At 38.7% G+C, this 24016-nt stretch overlaps 1 protein-coding gene across 8 annotated transcripts; it reads left to right on the top strand.

Moving 5' to 3' along the window:
- Positions 1–134: 134 nt before the first annotated feature.
- hmgxb4a (HMG box domain containing 4a) lies at positions 135–23160 on the top strand. 8 transcript variants are annotated; one of them, XM_084402259.1, is made up of 13 exons: positions 135–198; positions 2209–2289; positions 2371–2510; positions 5395–5473; positions 9665–10282; positions 11148–11360; positions 13648–13823; positions 13913–13994; positions 14082–14146; positions 16509–16611; positions 16728–16903; positions 20761–20883; positions 21034–23160. In XM_084402259.1, the coding sequence occupies exons 2-13, from the start codon at positions 2247–2249 to the stop codon at positions 21076–21078; spliced, it is 1863 nt and encodes a 620-aa protein (XP_084258385.1). In that variant the 5' UTR covers positions 135–198; positions 2209–2246; the 3' UTR covers positions 21079–23160. The 8 variants fall into 8 exon arrangements, with proteins under 8 accessions (XP_084258385.1, XP_084258381.1, XP_084258388.1 ...); XM_084402262.1 differs by having other exon boundaries at positions 140–198; positions 2371–2480; XM_084402260.1 differs by lacking the exon at positions 135–198 and adding an exon at positions 371–476.
- The last annotated feature ends 856 nt before the right edge of the window (positions 23161–24016 follow it).

A 24016-nucleotide genomic window follows, 5' to 3' on the forward strand; every position in this document is an offset into this window, starting at 1 on the left:
GCATATCGCTTTTATATAGTAAATATCGCTATTTCATACTTTTATTGTCAGTTTTTTGGTTTGTAAAAAAAAGAGGGCTTTCATTGTTGTGATACACTCTCTGGTCTCAAAGTCCCTCCTCCTCATCTTTGGCTGCTTTGTTGTTGACTCCCATCAAAGATGGCGTCGAGCGCCAACTAAACCCACATCCAACCCGAGGTAATATTTCGTAGATTTTTGCACAAAACTAATGATTTCTGCATATAGCTTGCATGCATTCCGTGCCATTTTTGCAGTACTGAAAAACCCCATAAAATTGCATGGAGAGAACGCTCCGTTGATCGAGTTGTAACCCGATACCGGCCTATGTGCACCGCAGCCGCGGGTCTGCGCGCGCTGGGCGATCCGTCAGAGACGCGCGACACGTCCGCAGCTGCCCGAATACACTTGAGCTGAAACAGGGAAGCGCTGGATCCTGATGAAGCGAGGGGAAGGGGGTGTGTGAGTGTGCATTTCTTCAAAAGTAGGCGGGAAATGTGCAATAATGAGTGTTGAGGGAGGCAGATCTTCTCGTTCGTGTTGTTGGGATTCCGGCGAATGTCACTGGAAGCTTGACTAAACTTGCGGCTGGAGGAAAGCTGATGTGTGTTGCTGAGTCTGATCTGTCACTAATGAGTGTGTGTGCTTCCAGTAGCACATCTGCAGAGTTGTCTAACACTTCTGCATGCAACATTATTATATTAGAAGAAACCTTTTATCGTAATCAGAAGACGAAGAACTGTTTTTGTAATGAGTTCTGTTTTTCCCCATAGTTTTTCCAGCATTAGTTCATTTCATTTATTTGGTTTTACATTTTTAATATGTTAAGCATCATATTATTGAATTCAGTTTTATTTGTATAGTAATTGCAAACTTTTGTGGCTTTTTGTCCATAATCAAATTATCTTGGTTACACTTTATTTTAAGGTGTCCCTGTTACAGTGTAATTATACTGAGCAATATTAATTAACTACATGGGTTAGGGTAGGATTAGGGTTTGGTTTGGTTTAGGGCACAATTATGCACAATTTATAGCTATTACTATAGTAACTACATGTAACTAGTGTAACAAAGACTAAAAGTGTTAACGATCTTTTAGTATAAAATCAGGGCTGCCAACTTTTGAGTTCAGCTTGGTCACAGTGAGAATTAGGGATGGGATTTGTATCGATATTGAACTGAATTGACTGAATTACAGTTCATGGATGCTGAATAGCTTTTCTGAGGTAAATGTTATGACATTGTTTTATCCGCAGTTGAGACACTGATTGAGCGATTACATGAGACATGATACATTCAGTAAGTTGTAGGCCTACTGGATTTTTCAACATACCCTCTGATTATTTTGTGCTGTAAATAGTAGTAAAATGGATGCTTCACATGCCACTTGAACAGCAGGTCTGTCTATCTGTCACGCCACATTAAAGGGACAGTTCACCCAAAAATGACAATTCTGTCATCATTTACTCACCCTCAAGTTGTTGCAAACCTGTATGAATTTCATTCTACTGCTGAACACAAAAGAAGACATTATGAATTATTTTGTAACCAAACAGTTGTGGTTAACACACATTGACACATTGACTTCCTTAATATTTGTTGTTGTTTGGTTACCCATATTCTTCATAATATCTTCTTTTGTGAAAAGCATACAGATTTGGAACAACTTGAGAGTGAGTAAATGATGACAGAATTTTTCATTTTTGGATGAACTGTCTCTTTAAGAGCGCCAAAATTGCATTAAAAGTGTTTGAATTTCATAATAAATGTTACAAAATTTGAAAGCTGAGAATTTGTTTCATATCAAAATCTTACCTGTTCTGTCTTTTGTATGTCGGTGACAAAAGTGATATATTGTGTAATATACTTTTATTGCTAAAAGACTTAGATATTTCTAAAAGTGGTAGATAAGAATACAAGTGTTAGACTAAACCTGAGGACCAACCGAAAAAATACAATATTTATAATAAAATTTCATGCAAAACAATTCTATAGTTTGACATTTGGCTGCAACAAAGTTGTACAGATAACTAGTGCATACCGCACTAGTGCAAGAGCAAGAAAAATAATGATTAGTTACCTAAGCTGGAAAGGTCTTTGAAGATAGTTTGTTCTTTAAATACTTTGTTCTAGTCAAGAGTGTTTTTTTTTGACTGAGCTTGATGATTTTAATCTGTTTTTGTGCATTAGAGTCACAAGACTGACCGGTCCCACCTGAAGAACCAAGAATGACTATGGCCTTTGAGGAGATAAAGAAGAAAGGAATGATGGGTAATGATTGTCAGACAAAAGCATGTTAATACACTCAAACATGTCCATTGAAAACCTACTGCGAAACTGCATTTCTTGTAGATATTTCGGGAATGGAAGGAGAGGTCGGTCTTGTTGCTGGTCGCAGCCAAAGAGAGAAGAGGCGCTCGTATAAAGATCTGTTGAGAGAGGAAGAAGAAATCGCAGCGCAGGTGCTCAAAACCTCCAAGAAACATCACAAGGTAACAGCAGGGAGTTACGGTGACATCCAACATCAAGTTGCATCATATAGACAAGAATTATTGCCGTCCATTGATTTTACCAGTATATATGTTCCGTAACTGTGTTGCCTGTTTGTAGATTCTAATGATATTAATAAAACACGCGACTTGATGTTATGTTACCTAGGTAGATATGACATCTGGCCTGAGAAGGATTTGGACCTGTGTTTTTCCCTCTCAGGGTACTTGTCATTGACTCTTGCTTAGGGATGCTGCGATCACTCGGCTGATACTCACTTCCTATGACTCATCTCGCAACTTGTCTGATCACATAAACTGACGAAAAGCTTTCTATTTTCTGTTTCTATTAAGTGATGCCCTCAGCATCACTTCCTGTCATCACCTGCGTGATAGTATTAAAAGTGTCGAGAAAAGATGAAAAATGTATGTGCTGCCTTAGTCTTCCTCAAGGGTAAGTAAAAGAATAACAATGTTGGTTACAAAGTGGGATACAATTCACAGATCTATATTAAACAACTCCCATAACTAGCGTCTGTTTCCCCTTATTAAAGGGTTAGTTCACCCAAAATTAAAAATTCTGTCATTAATTACTCACCATCATTTCGTTCCAAACCTGGAAGACATTCGTTCATCTTCAGAACACAAATGAAGGTATTTTCAATTAAATCTGAGAGCTTTCTGTCCCTCCATTGACAGTCTATGCAACTACCACTTTCAAACCCCAGAAAGGTAGTGAGGAGATCATGAAACTGATGACCACTGTGACTCCAGTGGTTTAACCTTAGTTGTATTAAGCGACTTGAGTGCTTTGTTTGCACAAAAAAAACATGATTTATCACTTTATTTTCAAAATACTAGTCTCCAACACGCATTCACGCAACAACATCTGCTCTCGCGTCAACACAACACGCATCACTCTCATGAACGTGCGTTGGAGATACTTTTATGATGCCTTTACTACCTTTCTGGGCTTGAAAGTGGTAGTTGCGTAATGTTATGTATTTTAATATAGATAATATTTTGTGTAAGCCTACTTATTTTTATCAAGCCTCTTAAAAATGTCTTTTTTAAAATGTATATTTTTGTTTATTTCATTTAAAGCTACAATATGTATTTTTTTTCTCCGCTAGGGATCGCTAACCTCTTACAATAACAAAGGCGTATGTTGATGACGCATAAACCGAATTATGGAACTTGCCATCATGCTGATGGATCTAATAATGTTTATGGATGAGTGAATACATTGATGTTTTTAATGTGTTTTTAAACAGCGTGAGCGTGCCGCTAGACGTAACGCAGTTGTTACTATGGCAGTACGAGCGGAAACCAGGGATAACGCGGATATTACGTCATTGACAGGCGACAAGTGGGACAGGGCGACAGGGACGAGTCATTATTTAAAATTGGAATTTCTCTGAAATTAAAAAATCTTTGGGAACTTTTGGGATATTGTAAGTACACAACTGCAGGAAATATATCACACTGTGCAAGTGATTTTTGGATATTTTATTACAAAAATCTTGCATATTATAGCTTTAAAGGGATACTCCACTTTTTTTGGAAATAGGCTAATTTTACAACTCCCCCAGAGTTAAACAGTTGAGTTTTACCGTTTTTCGAATCCATTCAGCCGATCTCCGGGTCTGGCGGTACCACTTTTAGCATAGCTTAGCATAGATCATTGAATCGGACAGGACCATTAGCATCTCTCTCAAAAAAAATGGCCAAAGAGTTTCGATATTTTTCCTATTTAAAACTTGACTCTTCTGTAGTTACATCGTGTACTAAGACCGACAGAAAATGTAAAGTTGCGATTTTCTAGGCTGATATGGCTAGGAACTATACTCTCATTCCTGCGTAATAATCAAGAAACTTTGCTGCCATACCATGAGTCCAGCAGGCGTAATGATATGACGCAGCGCCTGAAAATAGTCCCCAGCTCGGTAACTTCCAACGTGACCGGGACTAAGTTTGTCTAACCTATTAGACCTATTTTCAGGCGCTGCGTCATATCATTACGCCTGTTGCACTCATGGTATGGCAGCAAAGTTTCTTGATTATTACGCAGGAATGAGAGTATAGTTCCTAGCCATATCAGCCTAGAAAATCGCAACTTTTTATTTTCCGTCGTCTTAGTACACGATGTAACTACAGAAGAGTCAAGTTTTAAATAGGAAAAATATCGAAACTCTTTGGTCATTTTTTTGAGAGAGATGCTAATGGTCCTGTCCGATTCAATGATCTATGCTAAGCTATGCTAAAAGTGGTACCGCCAGACCCGGAGATCGGCTGAATGGATTCGAAAACGGTAAAACTCAACTGTTTAACTCTGGGGGAGTTGTAAAATGAGCCTATTTCCAAAAAAAGTGGAGTATCCCTTTAAAGTTACACTATGTAACTTTTTATGTTCAAAATTAACACCTAAACTAAATTTAAATAATGAGTCCATACATCATCAATCCTTATTCCAAAACGCGTTTTGTCTTACCCTGATTCACTGTGGTAAGTCTATTATAAGTTTATATTTTAGACCGGGCTGGATGGTTTTTCGCTGGAAGTTGCTCCGGTTACTTTGACGCGTGTATGGTGTGTGAGTGGAAAGGTTAGTTGTCACAACGAGCGAGAAAGGTGAACATTGAGCAGCTAAATCACCAACCAAGTTACATAATGTACCTTTCAATAATTGGGAATCCGTATGCCGATTTAAATAACAATTATCAGTAATTGTATCGTTTGTAAAACCCTGATCATAGCATCCCTACTCAGGGCATTCCCATTGTAGCTCTAGTATTAGATCAGTAACCATATGTGGATTGTTTCCTCACTAACATTATCTTTGTGGTACATATCATGCCTGTTTCAACATGCACTGTTGTCTTTTTAGGATTCTGACCTTTTCCTATTAGGAGGAGATTCTCACAAGAAAAAAAAGAAGCACTTGAGCGATGACTACTATCACAGAGGTGAGGAGTTTTGTCTTGTTTTATAAGGCAGCATTAGCTCTGTTCCAACATATCCAAAATTAAAAGTGTTCCAGAGCTTCTTGCTAGGATGTTACTTTCTAAAGGCCAATTTATACTTCTGCGTCGGGTGCGCGTAGTAGGTACGGCGTAGCATACGCATAGACGCATATCATACGTCGTACCCTTCGCCGTACCCTGACGCGCACCTCCTCAAAAATGTAACTACGCGTCGCGGCGACGCGGACCGCAAGATCTGTGATTGGTCGGCTTGGTAGCATCGCATTTCCTTCTACACATTTCCGGCGTGTTCTTCTGCACCGCCCGTCATTTTTAAATTCGGTTCAACCGTCAACAGGTTCACAGGTTGCACGTACCATCTCCTCCGACGCCTTCTCTCGTTTCTGCCTTTTAGTTTTAGTGATTTCACTAAAACTGTTTTTCCACCTCGATAAGCTCCAACTCCAACATGATCCACTTTCTTTCAGACGCTAGTAGCCTAAACTCAAAACAGCCGCGAGGAATCTAAACACAGTGGAAAATTAAAACCCGCCCCCGCCAACTAGCGTCTCGGTGGTGTAACTGTAGAGCAACACAAACATAACGCAGAAGTATAAATGCTCACGACGGAGTCACCTACGTGCGTAGCCTACGACGTACACTACGGCGTACACTCGACGCAGAAGTATAAATTGGCCTTAAGGGAGCATTTTAAATGAAATCGAGCCTCTAAAGCTACAGAAACATTATTAAAACATTCTACTCAGTTAAATTGCTTTTCATGTGTACTATGCAAATAGTGAACTACGTTGAATGTTGTTCATTGATTACAGTAGTCTTACGTTAGAATATTTGTTTTCTAAGCACAAAAAAAAAAAAATAGCCAACACAAAATTGGGTGAAATAGTACATTTTATTCCTTTTTTATTTTTATATTACGTTAACATTTTATATTTTTGTTTCTATATTATTGTACATATTTTTTATATTTAGCTGCTTTTTATAAGTTAAATTATATGAATAATCTAAAATTACACTCACCTAAAGGATTATTAGGAACACCTGTTCAATTTCTCATTAATGCAATTATCTAATCAACCAATCACATGGCAGTTGCTTCAATGCATTTAGGGGTGTGGTCCTGGTCAAGACAATCTCCTGAACTCCAAACTGAATGTCAGAAAGGGAAAGAAAGGTGATTTAAGCAATTTTGAGCATGGCATGGTTGTTGGTGCCAGACGGGCCGGTCTGAGTATTTCACAATCTGCTCAGTTACTGGGATTTTCACGCACAACCATTTCTAGGGTTTACAAAGAATGCTGTGAAAAGGGAAAAACATCCAGTATGCGGCAGTCCTGTGGGCGAAAATGCCTTGTTGATGCTAGAGGTCAGAGGAGAATGGGCCAACTGATTCAAGCTGATAGAAGAGCAACTTTGACTGAAATAAACACTCGTTACAACCGAGGTATGCAGAAAAGCATTTGTGAAGCCACAACACGCACAACCTTGAGGCGGATGGGCTACAACAGCAGAAGACCCCACCGGGTACCACTCATCTCCACTACAAATAGGAAAAAGAGGCTACAATTTGCACGAGCTCACCAAAATTGGACAGTTGAAGACTGGAAAAATGTTGCCTGGTCTGATGAGTCTCGATTTCTGTTGAGACATTCAGATGGTAGAGTCAGAATTTGGCGTAAACAGAATGAGAACATGGATCCATCATGCCTTGTTACCACTGTGCAGGCTGGTGGTGGTGGTGTAATGGTGTGGGGGATGTTTTCTTGGCACATTTTAGGCCCCTTAGTGCCAATTGGGCATCGTTTAAATGCCACGGCCTACCTGAGCATTGTTTCTGACCATGTCCATCCCTTTATGACCACCATGTACCCATCCTCTGATGGCTACTTCCAGCAGGATAATGCACCATGTCACAAAGCTCGAATCATTTCAAATTGGTTTCTTGAACATGACAATGAGTTCACTGTACTAAAATGGCCCCCACAGTCACCAGATCTCAACCCAATAGAGCATCTTTGGGATGTGGTGGAACGGGAGCTTCGTGACCTGGATGTGCATCCCACAAATCTCCATCAACTGCAAGATGCTATCCTATCAATATGGGCCAACATTTCTAAAGAACGCTTTCAGCACCTTGTTGAATCAATGCCACGTAGAATTAAGACAGTTCTGAAGGCGAAAGGGGGTCAAACACAGTATTAGTATGGTGTTCCTAATAATCCTTTAGGTGAGTGTATATATATATTGTTTGTTGTTAAATCATTTTTAAATTACATTCAAAATATTAATAATTATTATATATAATAACTATGTATACAATTTTAATCATTTTATAAAATTATTAACAAATTTACTTTTATCGCTGCCATAGGTGCAGATTTCTGTTTCCGTATGAATACTTTTACATACTTGATGAAAACTTGCGTACGGAGGTACTTGATGAATTAATCTCTCGTGAGTAGAAACACATGGACTGCAAATACATTACCAACCAAGCAAAAACACATATTCTTTCCAAGAGTTTTGTTGCGAGCCGCTCTCTCGCTGATATACCTGATGATTTTGGAGTTAATTACTTTGAATTCAATTTATCATTGTGCAAAAACAGAAAGCACATGCTTTTGTGTCAGTTTGTTGACCCGCTGGGACCCAATGTAGGATCCACAAATCAGAGAGATCCCGAATCTCGATCTATTTTTTTGATCGGTTAAAATGAATCTTGTGTTTTTCTGTGGGTGCTCGATCGGCGCCTATGATCACTGTTAGTACTTTTTCTAATTCAAATACTTAAAGCTCCAGTGCTGAACTTTTGCCTCTCTATCGCCATCTCTGTTTGAAACATAAAATTGCAAATTAAATGTGGAGTTATTATTACTATTATTTTAGTTTTTTGTTTTGTTTTGTTGTGCTTCGGCACTGCTCCTCTGCGTAGATGAATCTGTGATCGCCACATCAGAGCGGATCTGTCATTGTATATGGATATGACAATAAGTAGGATGTCCTAGTATGCATATATGCCGCTTTTGTTCTGACCAAATGAAGACGTAAATGTTTTAAAACAAATCACATACTGAGGTTTAGGTCTAACGATTGCTCAGTCAGATCACACATTGCAAATTAGCTGCTGTAGCTACCGACTGAGCCACTCTGCGTCAATCTTCAGTCCCTTCAGATCTCAAGAGTTGTCTCCACCTGTAAGCCATGCCAGTGTTTCCTCTCGTTTTAGCACGGGATCTGTCGCTTTCCCTTTTTGACTGCAGGCTCTCTGCAGTTCAAGGTTTGTTGTTTTGACAACAGGTGATTCCCCAATGATTGCCGTTTAGTCCTTTCTAGATTAAAAGTAAATTCTTAAAAAGTTTCAATTCTGAGCAACTGCATTCTCACTCAGCACACGCCATATAGTTATAGGGTATAGGTTATAGGGTTATAGGGTATAGGGTATAGGTCTTTCTTTTTAGTAAACTCTGTGTACACAAACAATGTTCTCAGTGCTCGAGTTCATGTGTAGAGCCCCTGGTGATACTTCGAGCCAAGTTTCATGTTGTGTCGAGCCTTCTTAGTGTTTTAAAAATAGCGATTTTGATGCTATCATAGTCGTGCCCCTAGCACTGCCATTCAAAAGGCAATTTGAACGAAAACGAAAATACGGTAAAACTTAAAAGTGGCGTTTCCATTCTAATTATGCTTTTAAACGAAAGTTTGCCTCGGGTAGATTCACAAAAAGACCCTAGGTTGCATTTTGGCGAGAGTTACACTTTAATGTTATTGTAAAGTTGTCAGCATGTTCACTTAAGACATAACTGACTGTGTTTACGAGGATATTTTGACGTATTTTTTGTGTGTATTTGTCTGTTCAAATACAAAAAGACTCAGTTCAGTATCGCACACTATTCAGTATGTCAGGCGGCCTTCTGTGCGCACGTCAGCACAGAAAACAGCGCGCGAGTCTTCTTGCACTTGAATGGTTTAAAGTCATATTAAAATGCGCACACAGGAATCGATAAGCGAAATCGAAATGCACGTGTCTTATAGCTCAAATTCTAAATCATATTTATAAGCTTACGTTACGAATCGGGGTAAGCTAAGAGGACAGTTTTGAACTCTGATGTCTTATGAACTTGCTCAATAACAATATAATGCAGCTTTAAAATAGTTTCTAAACTCTCCCCACAGACCATCACAGCTCTGGTCAGCCGCCCCACAAGAAGAAGCGCAAGTCTTCAGATCACTCGCCCTCCCTCTCCTCCTCGTCCCACTCCACAGACACAGCCATGGGCCTCCTGGAGGCCATTACCTCCCCGCTGGCCACGGGCACCGACCCCACCCCGCACTTCTACAAAAAACCCTCCTACCCTCCCCACGCCTCCTCGCACTCCTCCAAAGACCGCAAACAGGACAGCGGCTCTAAGAGCAGCCACTCCTTCTCGCACTCGCGTCCGCCCGGCTCGTCCTCGTCTAAAAAGCATTCCTCCTCCTCGAAGTCACTGCTGTTCCACGGAGGAGCTGGAAAAGGAGAGCCGCTGACGCTCTGTGAAGCTGAAGGACTGAAGATGAAGCTCATCCTATCTTCAAAAGAGAAGAACGAAGGTGTCGGGACGAACGAGGGATTCTCCTTCCCGGTCCATTCTTCTTCCTCTTCGGGTGTGGCAGGCCATCATTCGTCCTCCAGCTCGAAGAAAGGAGGGATGAAGAAGGAGAAAGACAAAGACAAAATGATGCCGAAGCCACCCAAGAAAAAGCAGCACAGCCGAGAGCCGCTGCCTGTAGTGGGGAAAGAGGTGGAGGTCGTGGGTGAGTGGGGAATCTGTTCTTTAATATCGGGTCTACTGATACATGACATTGGTGGATCTTTAAAGCAAAGCACCCAATAACTGTGTTCACATGTATAGTAACTTATTCAATGTATTGTTTCATTAAATACAATTATATTTAATGATAATAGTTGAATAATAACCATTTATTTTTAAGTGAGAAATGTGTAGATAAAAGATACACTACTGATTAAAAGTTTTGGGTCAGTAAGATTTGTTTTTGAAAAAAGAAACATTCTTTTATTCAGCAAGATTGCATTAAATTAATCAAAAGTGACAGTAAAAACATATTTTGAACTTTCTATTAATCACAAAAATTATCACTCTTTTGAACATTGATAATAATAATAATAAATGTTTATTGAGGATTATGATTTCATGTGACACTGAAGACTGGAGTAATGATGCTGAAAATACCATCACAGGAGTAAATTACATTTTAAAATATATTCAAATAGTCAACAGATATTTTAAATTGTAATAATATTTCACAATATTAGTGTTTTTACTGAATGATTGATCGAATAAATGCAGCCTTGGTTTAGATTTAGATGAATAACAACAACGTATAATGGCATAAATATCAACAATAGTAGTAATTTTTATTTAAAGAAAATAAAAAAGTAATACATTTTAATATTGTATATTGAAAAAACTATTTTTCTTTAACTGAAACATAATCTGTGTCGGTATCAGTCATAAAAAGTCAATACTGGTCAATCTTTACTTATGGTGTCTGGATAATTACAAACTTTCAACATCCAATTGGCCAAAAAGCTCTAAAAAACAAAGAAATGAAACCCTCACAGACACTAACCAATCATTTTTCTGTTGGTATTCATCAGGTCATTACGGAGGCATGGGAGGAGACAGCTCATCTTCAGGAGGAGAACTAGAGGCCGGCGAGCTGGTGATTGACGACTCGTACACACATCTTTCAAAAAAGAAGAAAAAGAGCAAGAAGAGCAAAAAGAAAAAGGATAGAGAGCGAGACAGAGAGAAAGGATCCAGGGAGAAGAAACACAGCAAAGGAAGTGGAGGGAAGAAAAGCTGTCCAGGTGAGACACATTTTCTTTAAGGCAAGACACCCCAGGTGAATTGGGTGAAACATTTAACTAATATATAGTTGGTTGATTAGACCGATGATCGATTAAATTAAGAACTGCAACCATTTTTTGTATTACAAGTTTTCTGAAATGTTGTGTTTAAGGGTGTGTTCACACTTGGCATGTTTGGTTTGATTAAAACGAACTGGTGCGATTGCTCTGTTAGTGCGGTTCATTTGAATAAGTGTGAACGCTGCCACCTGAACCCTGGTGCGCACCAAACAAACGGACCGAGACCTGAAAAGATGTGTCTCGGTCTGCTTTCAGACGAACTCTGGTGCGGCTCGAATGAAATATTAACAAAACACGGACCAAAGACAACTAAACGAACCAAAAACAGGACGTGATGTCACAAGGCGCGACCCTAAAAAGGACAGGATGCTCATCAGAGTTCAGTACAGGCATCAGAACCACGTCTCCTCGCTGCAGATCTTCATTTGTGTGTGTGACGGAGGGATTCCTGTTGCTGTTTTGACTCCTGTACACATTTTATAAGCTCTTCACGAGTTATAAGCTCCATCTCAAAATATTTTTTTTTGGGTCCGGACCAAAAGAACTATGCAAGTTAATGCGCCTAACTTGCATAAATGTCCAGAACAGAAATCTGAACACTGGATAAAGCCAGGTTCAAACTTCTTGTTTCATTTTGTTGACATATTAGAGTCAAAAGGTTTTACAGAGGGGACATTGGATATTTCTTTTTATCACTCCATACATCTGAAAACACTGTCAACAGCCAGAAAAAGAAAAAGAAACATTTCCACCATGTTTTTAAGAATAAATTTAGGCAAATAAAATATGAACAAACCGGTTTCTCTGTGGAAACCTTAAAGACATTTTTTTTCTATGCTGGAGATTTCTGGCTCAGTGCATGAGAAAAAACTCATTTTGAGAAAATGGCCTTTAAAAGATGCAAATCCTCAGATGCAAATAGATAACGTGTATTAAAATAAACATTTAAAAGTGTATTATTGATGTTTTGAAGTCTGAAACATGTTATGTATGATAGCCCAAAATGTAAAAATTTAACAGTGCATGAAAAACAATTGCTGTGTCCTAAATCACATACTTCCCTACTATATAGTATGCGAAAAGCAGTACGCCAACAGAGAAGTATGTCCAAATGCATAGTATTCGAAAAACAGTAGGGCGAAAAGTCCACGGATGACCTACTTCTTCCGGCGAGATTCTGAAGTGCGCATACGATGGACACGTTACTATCCCATGAGGCCATGGGAGAAGATTTATGAATGACAGTGAAGTGACGCTGGTAGGTCACGTGACAGTAACTACATGACAGATTTCATTCATAATACCCATATTCATTAGCCTGGTTAAAACCAGACCATTTTCAGTAGTAACTGAGTTATGGTCTGGCAAAGCTTCATTAATAACTCATTTCCAAAGGGGCGTCACCAACGGACGTCGCTCAAATGCCTCTGGGCGCAATTGGATAGACCTAAAACCAATCAGAGCGATCGTGTAAAGCCATATGCAGCGTCCCAATTCGCCTAAGTTACACTACGCCATAAAAGTATGTACTCTTTTTGTGAAGAAAAGGTATTTACTTTTGAATGTGTAGCAAAAAAGTAGGCAAGCTTTGGGACATACTACTTCGTCATCTTTATCGGACGGATCTGTCGCGTGCATCCTGTCACTTAAACTGCCCTGTCAATCATCTTGTCACAGTTAAAATCCTCTATTAAATCTAATTTAATTTCCTACCGTTTCGGAGAGAAATGTAGTAGCACGTTCATCTGCCAGTGGGTCTTTCATGGAGACTGTCCTCATGTGTTTGCAATTTGAATATAATAATGCATTTAAAAGTTGGTGCGCTTCACCAACGGAAGTCGCTCAAATGCCTCTGGCCGCAATTGGATAGACCTAAAACCAATCAGAGCGATCGTCATCGTGTAAAGCCCGCCTCAACGTTTCTGATTGGTGCCTCGATTTGGACGGATTAGAAATCGGCTTGAATGGGCTCTTTGCCAGACTACTTGCAGAGCAAATCTAAATTTGCCGGAAGTTTGTCTGGGTTTTCCCAGGCTACATATTCATACTATACAGAACAGACTGTTTTAACGGTTGCGAAGTAAATTAAAATTAAAATTTCGGATGCAGCGAATGTTTTTGTGTCTTGCCTTAAAGCTAAAACCGATGGATTGTTGTTTTTCATTTTACTGTGGTTACACTGAATCTGATTTGACTGAATTTAAACTTGTCTCTCTCTGCTAATCAGGTGATCAGTCTAGAAGCCACTCCCATTCTCACAGCTCATCCAATCACAGCACTTCTGGTGGCATGTACGCAATGGCTCCACCCACCTCGTCCCATCACCATCAAAGCATTGAACTGATGGGTGAGAAGAAGAAGAAGAAGGAGGAAAAGGAGAAAGAGAAACACGACAAGGACAAGGTAAATTAAATCTCTTTCTTACACCGGTGTAAACGCCTTGAGGTTTGATTTTTGCAGTCATTTTAATGTTCTGTCATTCATCCCGTCAGCCGAAGAAGAAGAACATGACAGCCTATCAGGTGTTCTGTAAAGAGTACAGGGTCAATATCAACGCAGAGCAGCCTGGATTAGGTGAGTGCTGTTGTTCTCTGCACCGGATCTGTCAATCATCTGTGCTGTTTCGTGATTGGTTGAATATTTGTTCTTTTTCCGCCTCAGTCTTCGGGGAGCTGAGTAAGAAACTCGCCGAGGTGTGGAAACAGCTGCCTGAAAAAGACAAACTGGTCAGCACCTTTTATCTTTACTTTATAGATTTCAAATAAAATAAATGACTTGTTGTTATTGTGCATTGTGTGTATTATTGTGTCTTTAGTATCTTTTATCAAAATGTAACTTGCTCCATTTCTCATATGACTTTCCTTTTCCACTGGTTAATGTTAACTAATGGTCATTTTGTCATTGGTTTAGGCTATTGTAATGGATTATGTATAATTTGGCTATAATTTGTCATTCTTTTAGGCTATTGTAATGGATTATGTATAATTTGTCAATAATTTTTTTATTTTATATATATATATATATATATATATACAGTGAGGAAAATAAGTATTTGAACACCCTGCTATTTTGCAAGTTCTCCCACTTGGAAATCATGGAGGGGTCTGAAATTGTCATTGTAGGTGCATGTCCACTGTGAGAGACATAATCTAAAAAAAAAATCCAGAAATCACAATGTATGATTTTTTAACTATTTATTTGTATGATACAGCTGCAAATAAGTATTTGAACACCTGAGAAAATCAATGGTAATATTTGGTACAGTAGCCTTTGTTTGCAATTACAGAGGTCAAACGTTTCCTGTAGTTTTTCACCAGGTTTGCACACACTGCAGGAGGGATTTTGGCCCACTCCTCCACACAGATCTTCTCTAGATCAGTCAGGTTTCTGGGCTGTCGCTGAGAAACACGGAGTTTGAGCTCCCTCCAAAGATTCTCTATTGGGTTTAGGTCTGGAGACTGGCTAGGCCACGCCAGAACCTTGATATGCTTCTTACAGAGCCACTCCTTGGTTATCCTGGCTGTGTGCTTCGGGTCATTGTCATGTTGGAAGACCCAGCCTCGACCCATCTTCAATGCTCTAACTGAGGGAAGGAGGTTGTTCCCCAAACTCTCGCAATACATGGCCCCGGTCATCCTCTCCTTAATACAGTGCAGTCGCCCTGTCCCATGTGCAGAAAAACACCCCCAAAGCATGATGCTACCACCCCCATGCTTCACAGTAGGGATGGTGTTCTTGGGATGGTACTCATCATTCTTCTTCCTCCAAACACGTTTAGTGGAATTATGACCAAAAAGTTCTATTTTGGTCTCATCTGACCACATGACTTTCTCCCATGACTCCTCTGGATCATCCAAATGGTCATTGGCAAACTTAAGACGGGCCTTGACATGTGCTGGTTTAAGCAGGGGAACCTTCCGTGCCATGCATGATTTCAAACCATGACGTCTTAGTGTATTACCAGCAGTAACCTTGGAAACGGTGGTCCCAGCTCTTTTCAGGCCAATGACCAGCTCCTCCCGTGTAGTTCTGGGCTGATTTCTCACCTTTCTTAGGATCATTGAGACCCCACGAGGTGAGATCTTGCATGGAGCCCCAGTCCAAGGGAGATTGACAGTCATGTTTAGCTTCTTTCATTTTCTAATGATTGCTCCAACAGTGGACCTGTTTTCACCAAGCTGCTTGGCCCTTTCCAGCCTTGTGGAGGTGTACAATTTTGTCTCTAGTGTCTTTGGACAGCTCTTTGGTCTTGGCCATGTTAGTAGTTGGATTCTTACTGATTGTATGGGGTGGACAGGTGTCTTTATGCAGCTAACGACCTCAAACAGGTGCATCTAATTTAGGATAATAAATGGAGTGGAGGTGGACATTTTAAAGGCAGACTAACAGGTCTTTGAGGGTCAGAATTCTAGCTGATAGACAGGTGTTCAAATACTTATTTGCAGCTGTATCATACAAATAAATAGTTAAAAAATCATACATTGTGATATCTGGATTTTTTTTATTTAGATTATGTCTCTCACAGTGGACATGCACCTACGATGACAATTTCAGACCCCTCCATGATTTCTAAGTGGGAGAACTTGCAAAATAGCAGGGTGTTCAAATACTTATTTTCCTCACTGTATATATAATGAGCTTATTTTTAGAATTTTAGTTGAAATTTCTTTTATTTTAAGTTTTAGTAATTGAATGTGCTTTTGTCATTTTTTTTATTATTTATATTTAGCTTTAATTTATTTTATCAAACTTATTTTATTTTATAATTTATTTAATTAATTTTAGTACATCAGCTTAAACTTCTTTATTTAATTTTACAAAACAGGCAATATTTTTCATCTAGTATTTATATTTTATTTCATCTTTATTTCAATTACCGAAAACCATTTTTAATAGTTTTAGTGAACAATAACAAAACTGAAAGTAGCAAGTAATTTGTCACATCTTGACACGATCTGAAGGAAATAACAAGTAAAATGGGTCGTTTCATGTTGGCTTTAAACACTTAATGGCAGCGTTTTGTAATTTCAGTCAGATGTGGGACAGTGTTGCATATCCTCTCTTTCTGTCCTCTTTCTGACACTGAAGGTTTGGAGACAGAAAGCTCAATATCTCCAGCACAAGCAGAATAAAGCTGAAGCTATGACGGTCAAGCGGAAAACCTTAACAACCTCAGACAGTAAAAGTAAAGGTGAGACCAAAGCTTTTTCACAGTTAACTATCTTACACATTACATTTTTTCTCATGTATCGACATATTTCTTGAGCCCTTTCTTTAGTACCTGACCTGTGTATCTGCTTGTCTCAGGCTCCAGTAAAGGTGTGAGTTTAGGAGCAGGATTGGCACCTCAGGGCCGCTCGTCTCTGGGTATGTCGTTGTCTCCGGTGCGGGTGCCTGATGTGGACCCCATAGATGCAGCAGCTCACCTGCAGCTGTTGGGCGAGTCGCTGTCTCTGATTGGACATCGACTTCAGGAAACGGAGGTTTGTATCACAAAAATGTCCCTTTTAGAGGGCTTTCCACATATACACTGATGAGCCAAAACATTATGAGATGTTATGACACAGGTGATGCGAATATCATTGATCATCTCCTAACAAGGACACATATTAAGATCTGGGTAGATTAGATAGAAAGCAAACAATCAGTTCTCGTAATCAACATGTTGGATGCAGGAGAAATGGGCAGGAATAAAGATCTGGGCGACTTTGACACGGGCCAAATTGTTCTGGCAAGGCGATTGGCTCAGAGTATCTCTGAAACAGAGAGGCTTGTGTGTCGCTCTCGGTCAGCAGTGATGAGGGTTTATCAGCAGAGTTCGAGGAGGGACGAACCTCAAACCAGAGACAGGGTGTTAGACGCCCAAGACTCATCAGTGCACGAGGGCAATGAGCGCTGTCCCGTCTGGTCTGAGCCAACAGGAGGTGTACAGTGGCACACAACATTTTAATGATGGTCATGGGAGGAATGTGTCACAACACACAGTACATCACACTCTGCTACGTATGGGGCTGCGTACACACTGACCAATCAGAGAGATGATGACCCCTGTTATGTATGGGGTGAGATTTCGGTCAGAATTCTGCGCGCGCAAGATCACATTTTGAGCGTGCAAAAGGGCATTTCGCACGCGCGTGAACTGAGTTTTGCGGAGAAATGTTCGTCTCGCAGATAAGAAAATATTGCGAGCGAACGAAAATCAATTTTGCATTTAAAATAAGTATTTGGATGTGCGCGGACGTTCTCTTTCGCGTGTGCAAGTTTCACTTTCTTGCTCCTTTCATACCAGCCGTGAGCGCTCTCTAAGCGCAGACGGCTCGCTTGCTCAACACAACCCAGCGTTACAATATGCCATAATTCCAGCCAATCAGAGATGAGACAGCTAAATTCTGATTGGCTGGCTTGAAAACCAATCACAAGACTCCCTGCATCTCGACTGCGGAAGAGAACCAGTGTAGTTGAGTGAAGTTGGCAGTAAATTCACAGATTCTAACTTCCCGGGTCAATAACTCGTGAGCTAAACGTTGTTACTGCACAAATAACACCTCTTTTTAATCGTAGTAATGTAGACAAGCAGCTACAACCTAATTTTCCTCCAAACGAGCTTTCCCTCGCAGTGGACAAAATACATTGATCTCTATGCGCAGGCGGCAGCGAGACAGATCCGAAGGGACCGTCTGCAAAGTGCAAAACCCGAAAAGCGTTACTACGAAAACAGTCAATAACTTCACTGTCACACACTATAGTGTCATCAAATTCAGTTGCATATATTTTTTATGATTATTATTTATGAAAAATATTCAAAAACTTCACTGTAATTCACTGTATTGTTGGCAAATTCAGTTCACTGCTGTTCTGATGGTTATACAACAACGCTTATTTTGGGAAAAATATGGATTTTAAATTGTATATACTATTGTAAATGTAGAAGTTTTATGATTTTTATGAAAAATATTCAATAACTTTACTGTAATTCACTGTATTGTTGCCAAATTCAGTTCACACATCACTGATGTCCTGATGGTTATACTACAACACTTATTTTGGAAAATTATTATTATTATTTTTTAAGTTGTATATACAATTGTAAATTTATGTATTGTTGGCAAATTCAGTTCACTGCTGTTCTGATGGTTATACAACAACGCTTATTTTGGGAAAAATATGGATTTTAAATTGTATATACTATTGTAAATGTAGAAGTTTTATGATTTTTATGAAAATATTCAATAACTTCACTGTAATTCACTGTATTGTTGCCTAATTTAGTTCACACATCACTGCTGTCCTGAAGGTTATACTACAACACTTATTTTGGGAAAATATATATTTTAAATTTTATACAATTGTAAATGTATAAATTTGATGATTTTTATGAAAAAAATATTCAATAACTTTACTGTAATTCACTGTATTGTTGCCTAATTTAGTTCACACATCACTGCTGTCCTGAAGGTTATACTACAACAATTATTTTGGGAAAATATATATTTTAAATTTTATACAATTGTAAATGTATAAATTTGATGATTTTTATGAAAAAAATATTCAATAACTTTACTGTAATTCACTATATTGTTGCCAAATTCAGTTCACACATCACTGCTGTCCTGAAGGTTATACTACAACACTTATTTTGGTAAAATATATATTTTAAATTGTATATACAATTGTAAATGTATAATTTTTATGATTTTTATGAAACATATTCAATAACTTTACTGTAATTCACTGTATTGTTGCTAAATTCAGTTCACACATCACTGCTGTCCTGATGGTTATACAACAACACTTATTTTGGGGAAAATATATTTTAAGTTGTATATACAATTGTACATTTGTGATTTTTTTTTAATGATTTTTATGAAAAATATTTAATAACTTCACTGTAATTCACTGTATTGTTGCCAAATTTTGTTCACCCATCACTGCTGTCCTGATGGTTATACAACAATCGAATCTGTGAATTTACTGCCAACTTCACTCAACTGCACTAGTTCTCTTCCGCAGTCGGTGATGCAGGGAGTCTTGTGATTGGTTTTCAAGCCAGCCAATCAGAATTTAGCTGTCTCATCTCTGATTGGCTGGAATTATGGCATATTGTAACGCTGGGTTGTGTTGAGCAAGCGAGCCGTCTGCGCTTAGAGAGCGCTCACGGCTGGTATGAAAGGAGCAAGAAAGTGAAACTTGCACACGCGAAAGAGAACGTCCGCGCACATCCAAATACTTATTTTAAATGCAAAATTGATTTTCGTTCGCTCGCAATATTTTCTTATCTGCGAGACGAACATTTCTCCGCAAAACTCAGTTCACGCGCGTGCGAAATGCCCTTTTGCACGCTCAAAATGTGATCTTGCGCGCGCAGAATTCTGACCGAAATCTCACCCCATAGTTATGGAAGTAAAATAATGACAAATGTTTTTGAAACAAAAAAGCCTGTTGAATTGCACTACTTGAAAAAATATGAATTGCATTAACCCTGCTTGCATTTTAATGCTTTGTATTTGTAGGGCTTGCATTTTTATGGGCTGAAATTCAACATGGTTGTATATTTAAGCTGTGAACATTTCAATTCAAAACATTTCACAAACGTTTTCATTATTTAAAAATTCAATAATCCATCAATTCAGATTTCACATCCAAAATATTCATTCTGTTTAAAAAAATATTCGACAAGGAATTTTCGGTCCATTTTATTTCGCTTCCACAAATTCAGTGGTTCAAATTCGACAGAAAATTCAACAATTGACTTCCTGGAACGGCAGGAATATCAGTAGATTGCCGATTGATAATCTCCATAGCTGTTAGTGGAATCCTGGAGAATGAGGTATTGAGGGAATCCCCAGTTTTGCAGCACAGCACAGCAATATAAAGTTAAGAAAACTAAACAACGTGAGAAATATATGTCTACTAGCTCAGATTTAACGTTTTATCTATACATCAGCATCAGGGAATAACATTAGAATCTCGTTCACGGTAGAGAAAGCTGCTTACATGTGCAAAACTAACTGTGAAGACTTAAATGTAAACACAGCTTTTGTGTCTTTATCAGTTTTTCCATGTATGAACGGGTCCTGATAATCATCACAAATACTTACTGCTTGCTCCATTTCTGTAAATCCGTTTTTATGAATGAATCACTCTCTGCACCCCCTGCTGGTGAGGTCGATGAACAGCTATGGAGATTATCAATCGGCAATCTACTGATATTCCTGCCGTTCCAGGAAGTCAATTGTGGAATTTTCTGTCGAATTTGAACCACTGAATTTGTTGAACCACTGAAAATTGCCTGTCGAAATATTATAGATCATCTCCATAAACGTCTCTGTTCGTCCTGCAGGGGATGGTGGCGGTGTCTGGCAGTCTTTCGGTTCTGTTGGACTCTATTTTATGTGCTCTTGGTCCATTAACCTGCCTGACAGCACAGGTTCCCCAGCTCAACGGCTGTCCACGCAACGTCCTGGTGAGACACACTTTCACACATTGCACAAATTTTTATTACGGGGTCCACAACAATTCACTTGTTTTCTACAAAAGCTTCTTATTTGCGATTCGAATGCACAGTTTATGATTTCAACTCTTCTCCTGACACTCGCCCACTTTTTCTTTGCAGTCAAACACTTTGGACAACATCGCTTACATAATGCCTGGACTATGAATCTCTTAAAAGGCACTTACAAGAGACTGGGGTTACATTTGGACATATTCCTAGAAGCACCAAACAGAGGACCAGAGTTGGTTTTTTAAACTTTTTCTGATCAATGGACATTCTTAATCTCTGACATGTTTTTAAAAAATTGTATTTAAAATGTTAGTCATTTTTTTATTGTTGTTAGAAAAAGGAAAAAAAAATCCTATTTTAGAGGACACTTTTGAAGTTTCCCTTTTGTGTTTGTGTCGGCGTCTCAAAATGTCAAGGTCTGTTTAAAGATGTGTTTGTGAGTATATGTGATCAAATTCACATGCTTTTTATGTTTTATACAAATATATGCAGTTTAGTTTTATGGCCCAATGTTGTTGTTTTCTAATTTAACATTGACTTAATTTATATCAACTGCAGTGTAACTGCGCTATCATCATTTCATGTCTTACATATTGTATTTTTGTAATGTAAATGTTGTAATAATATACTGGGGTTGGACAATGAAAGTGAAACACCTGGTTTTAGACCACAGTAATTATTATTGTGGTGTAGGGCCTCCTTTTGCAGCTAATACAGCATCAGTTCATCTTAGGAATGACAGACACAATTTCTTCACAGTGGCCAGAGGGATTTTGAGCCATTCCTCTTCTAGAACAGTGGACAGGTCACTATGTGATGCTGAAAACGTTTTCCGACTTGCTCCTCCAAAATTCCCCAAAGTGGCTCAAAATATTCAGATCTGGTGACTGTGCAGGCCATTGGAGATGTTCAACTTCACTTTCATGTTCATCAAGCCCTTCTGTCACAAGTCTTTCTGTGTGTGTTGGTGCATTATCATGCCCTTCAGGGTACAGTGTTTGAAGCATTAGGTGCACACGTCCTCCAGAATGGTTCGGCAGTCCTTGGCAGTGATGCGTCCATCAAGCACAGTAGGGAATGCCATGATATCGCAGCCCAAACCAAACGCAGCCATACATGTTTCACATTGTCCACAGCCCAAGATTTCCTCTGCCTGCACCAATGAAACCAACTTTTGGCATTGGCACAAGTGACCAAAGGTTTGGCTGTAGCAGCCCGGCCATGAATATTGACTCTGTGAAGCTCCAGACAAACAGTTTTGGTGGAAACAGGAGAGTCGAGGCGCACATTTAATTCTGCAGTGGTTTTATGTTTTTTGGATACAATCTGGGTTGTACCTGGACATCCCTTTCAGACAGCTTCCTCTTGCGTCGACAGTTACTCCTGTTGGATGTACCCTGGATCCCACAGCTCTCGATTCACCACAAAGACTTGCTGTCCTGGTCACAGATGAGGCAGCAAGACGCGCACCAACAATCTGCCTCTTTTGAGCTCTGATATGTCTCCCGTTATGTTGTGTATTGCAATATTTTATGTTCAGCTGTGCTATTGCTCTGCTAATTCAACCTTCACTCTGCTCTTACTGACGGAATGTGGAATCAGTGAAGATTGGCCACCAGGCCCCGCATATAGAGACATGAAACCTCCAACTCTATATTGGCCAGTGTTTCAGTTTCATTGTCCAACCCCTGTAGTTTTCAAGTTTTGGCACGTTTACAGGACAAGCATGTATAAAATCATTTTAAAGGTGCACTAAGTATTTTTTATTGAATTTTTTCCTTTTAAAAATGTTTTATACCTTAAGAAACCATAGCTCATTTCACAAATATTTTTATAATAATGTACACTTACATGACATGAAGACCCCAGTCATATCAGTGGGTCCCACTACATGGTAGCCTTCATTTTGAAATCACATGATCAGATGAATACTTATCACATCTGGCCAATTATAGCTCACTTCCGGTTGCTGAATAACTTTATCAAATATGCCTGTGAATATTTTACAGTGGCATCAACTGAAGTGTCGCTTGATGCGGTGGCCATCTTGATGGGTATCAGTAGCCATAAAATAATTTCTTGCTGCACCGACAATTTAGTTCACCTTTAAAGTGATCATTTTAAACAAGTGACTGTTGGTAGTTTTAGAAGATGGAAAAATAAGTAAAATATATTTGCATTGATATATGTGCATTTTGCATTGACTTATTTCCATTAAATCTCAAAGATCTAAAGTGGGTTTGTTGTTATAAAATATTTTTATAAATGAATTTTCCTGATGTGCACATACGGTGGCCTCCAAAAAATATTTGGACGCCCTGTGCCAGTCAAAAGTTTGGAAACATTGAAGTTTTTTTTATGTTTTTGAAAGTAGTCTCTTAATCTCACCAAGGCTGCATTTATTTGATTAAAAATACTGAATGAAAATTCAGCTTTGTCATCACAGGAATAAATTACATTTTCAAATATATTACAACAGAAACGAGTTCATTTAAATTGTAATAATATTTCACATTATTACTTTTTTACAGTATTTTTAATCAAATAAATGCCGCCTCAGTGAGATTAAGAGACTACTTTCAAAAACATTAATGTTTCCAGACTTCTGAATTTCAGTGCATTAGATTGTATCAGATTATAAACTTCAAGAGTAACTACATTTGTGTAGTTCATCACATTCACTATGATCATTTTTCATTAAAGGGATAGTTCACCAAAAAAAAAAATTAAATTCTGTCATCATTTAATCACCCTCATGTCCCAAACCTGTATGAGATTCCTTCTAATGCAGAACATAGAAGATATTTTGAAGAATTCTGGTTATCAAACTGTTTCAGTTCCTATTGACTTATGGACAAAAATTACAATGGAAATCAATAAGAACTGAAACCGCTTAGTTACCAAAATTCTGTTACCAATGTTCTGCAGAACAAAGAAAGTCATAAATTATGACGGATTTTTCGTTTTTTGGGTGAACTATCACCCACTTCATAACTATATTTTGTCTTCATTTTGAAACAGTATATCCACTGTTTTATAATTTTAACCCTGAATGACAAGTGAGCTTGTGCTATTTTCCTTTAAAATAAATGCA

Source organism: Rutilus rutilus, assembly GCF_951802725.1.
Source record: "Rutilus rutilus genome assembly, chromosome: 1".
Taxonomy (NCBI): Eukaryota; Metazoa; Chordata; class Actinopteri; order Cypriniformes; family Leuciscidae; genus Rutilus; species Rutilus rutilus.

What these genes read in the sequence shown, in the direction of transcription:
- hmgxb4a (XM_084402255.1), top strand. Translation starts at nt 2,247, where the DNA reads ATGACTATGGCCTTTGAGGAGATAAAGAAGAAAGGAATGATGG. An exon ending in ATCGACTTCAGGAAACGGAG is followed by an intron (nt 16,904 to 20,760) that starts GTTTGTATCACA and finishes TTCGTCCTGCAG; the next exon opens with GGGATGGTGGCGGTGTCTGG. An exon ending in GCTGTCCACGCAACGTCCTG is followed by an intron (nt 20,884 to 21,033) that starts GTGAGACACACT and finishes TTTTCTTTGCAG; the next exon opens with TCAAACACTTTGGACAACAT.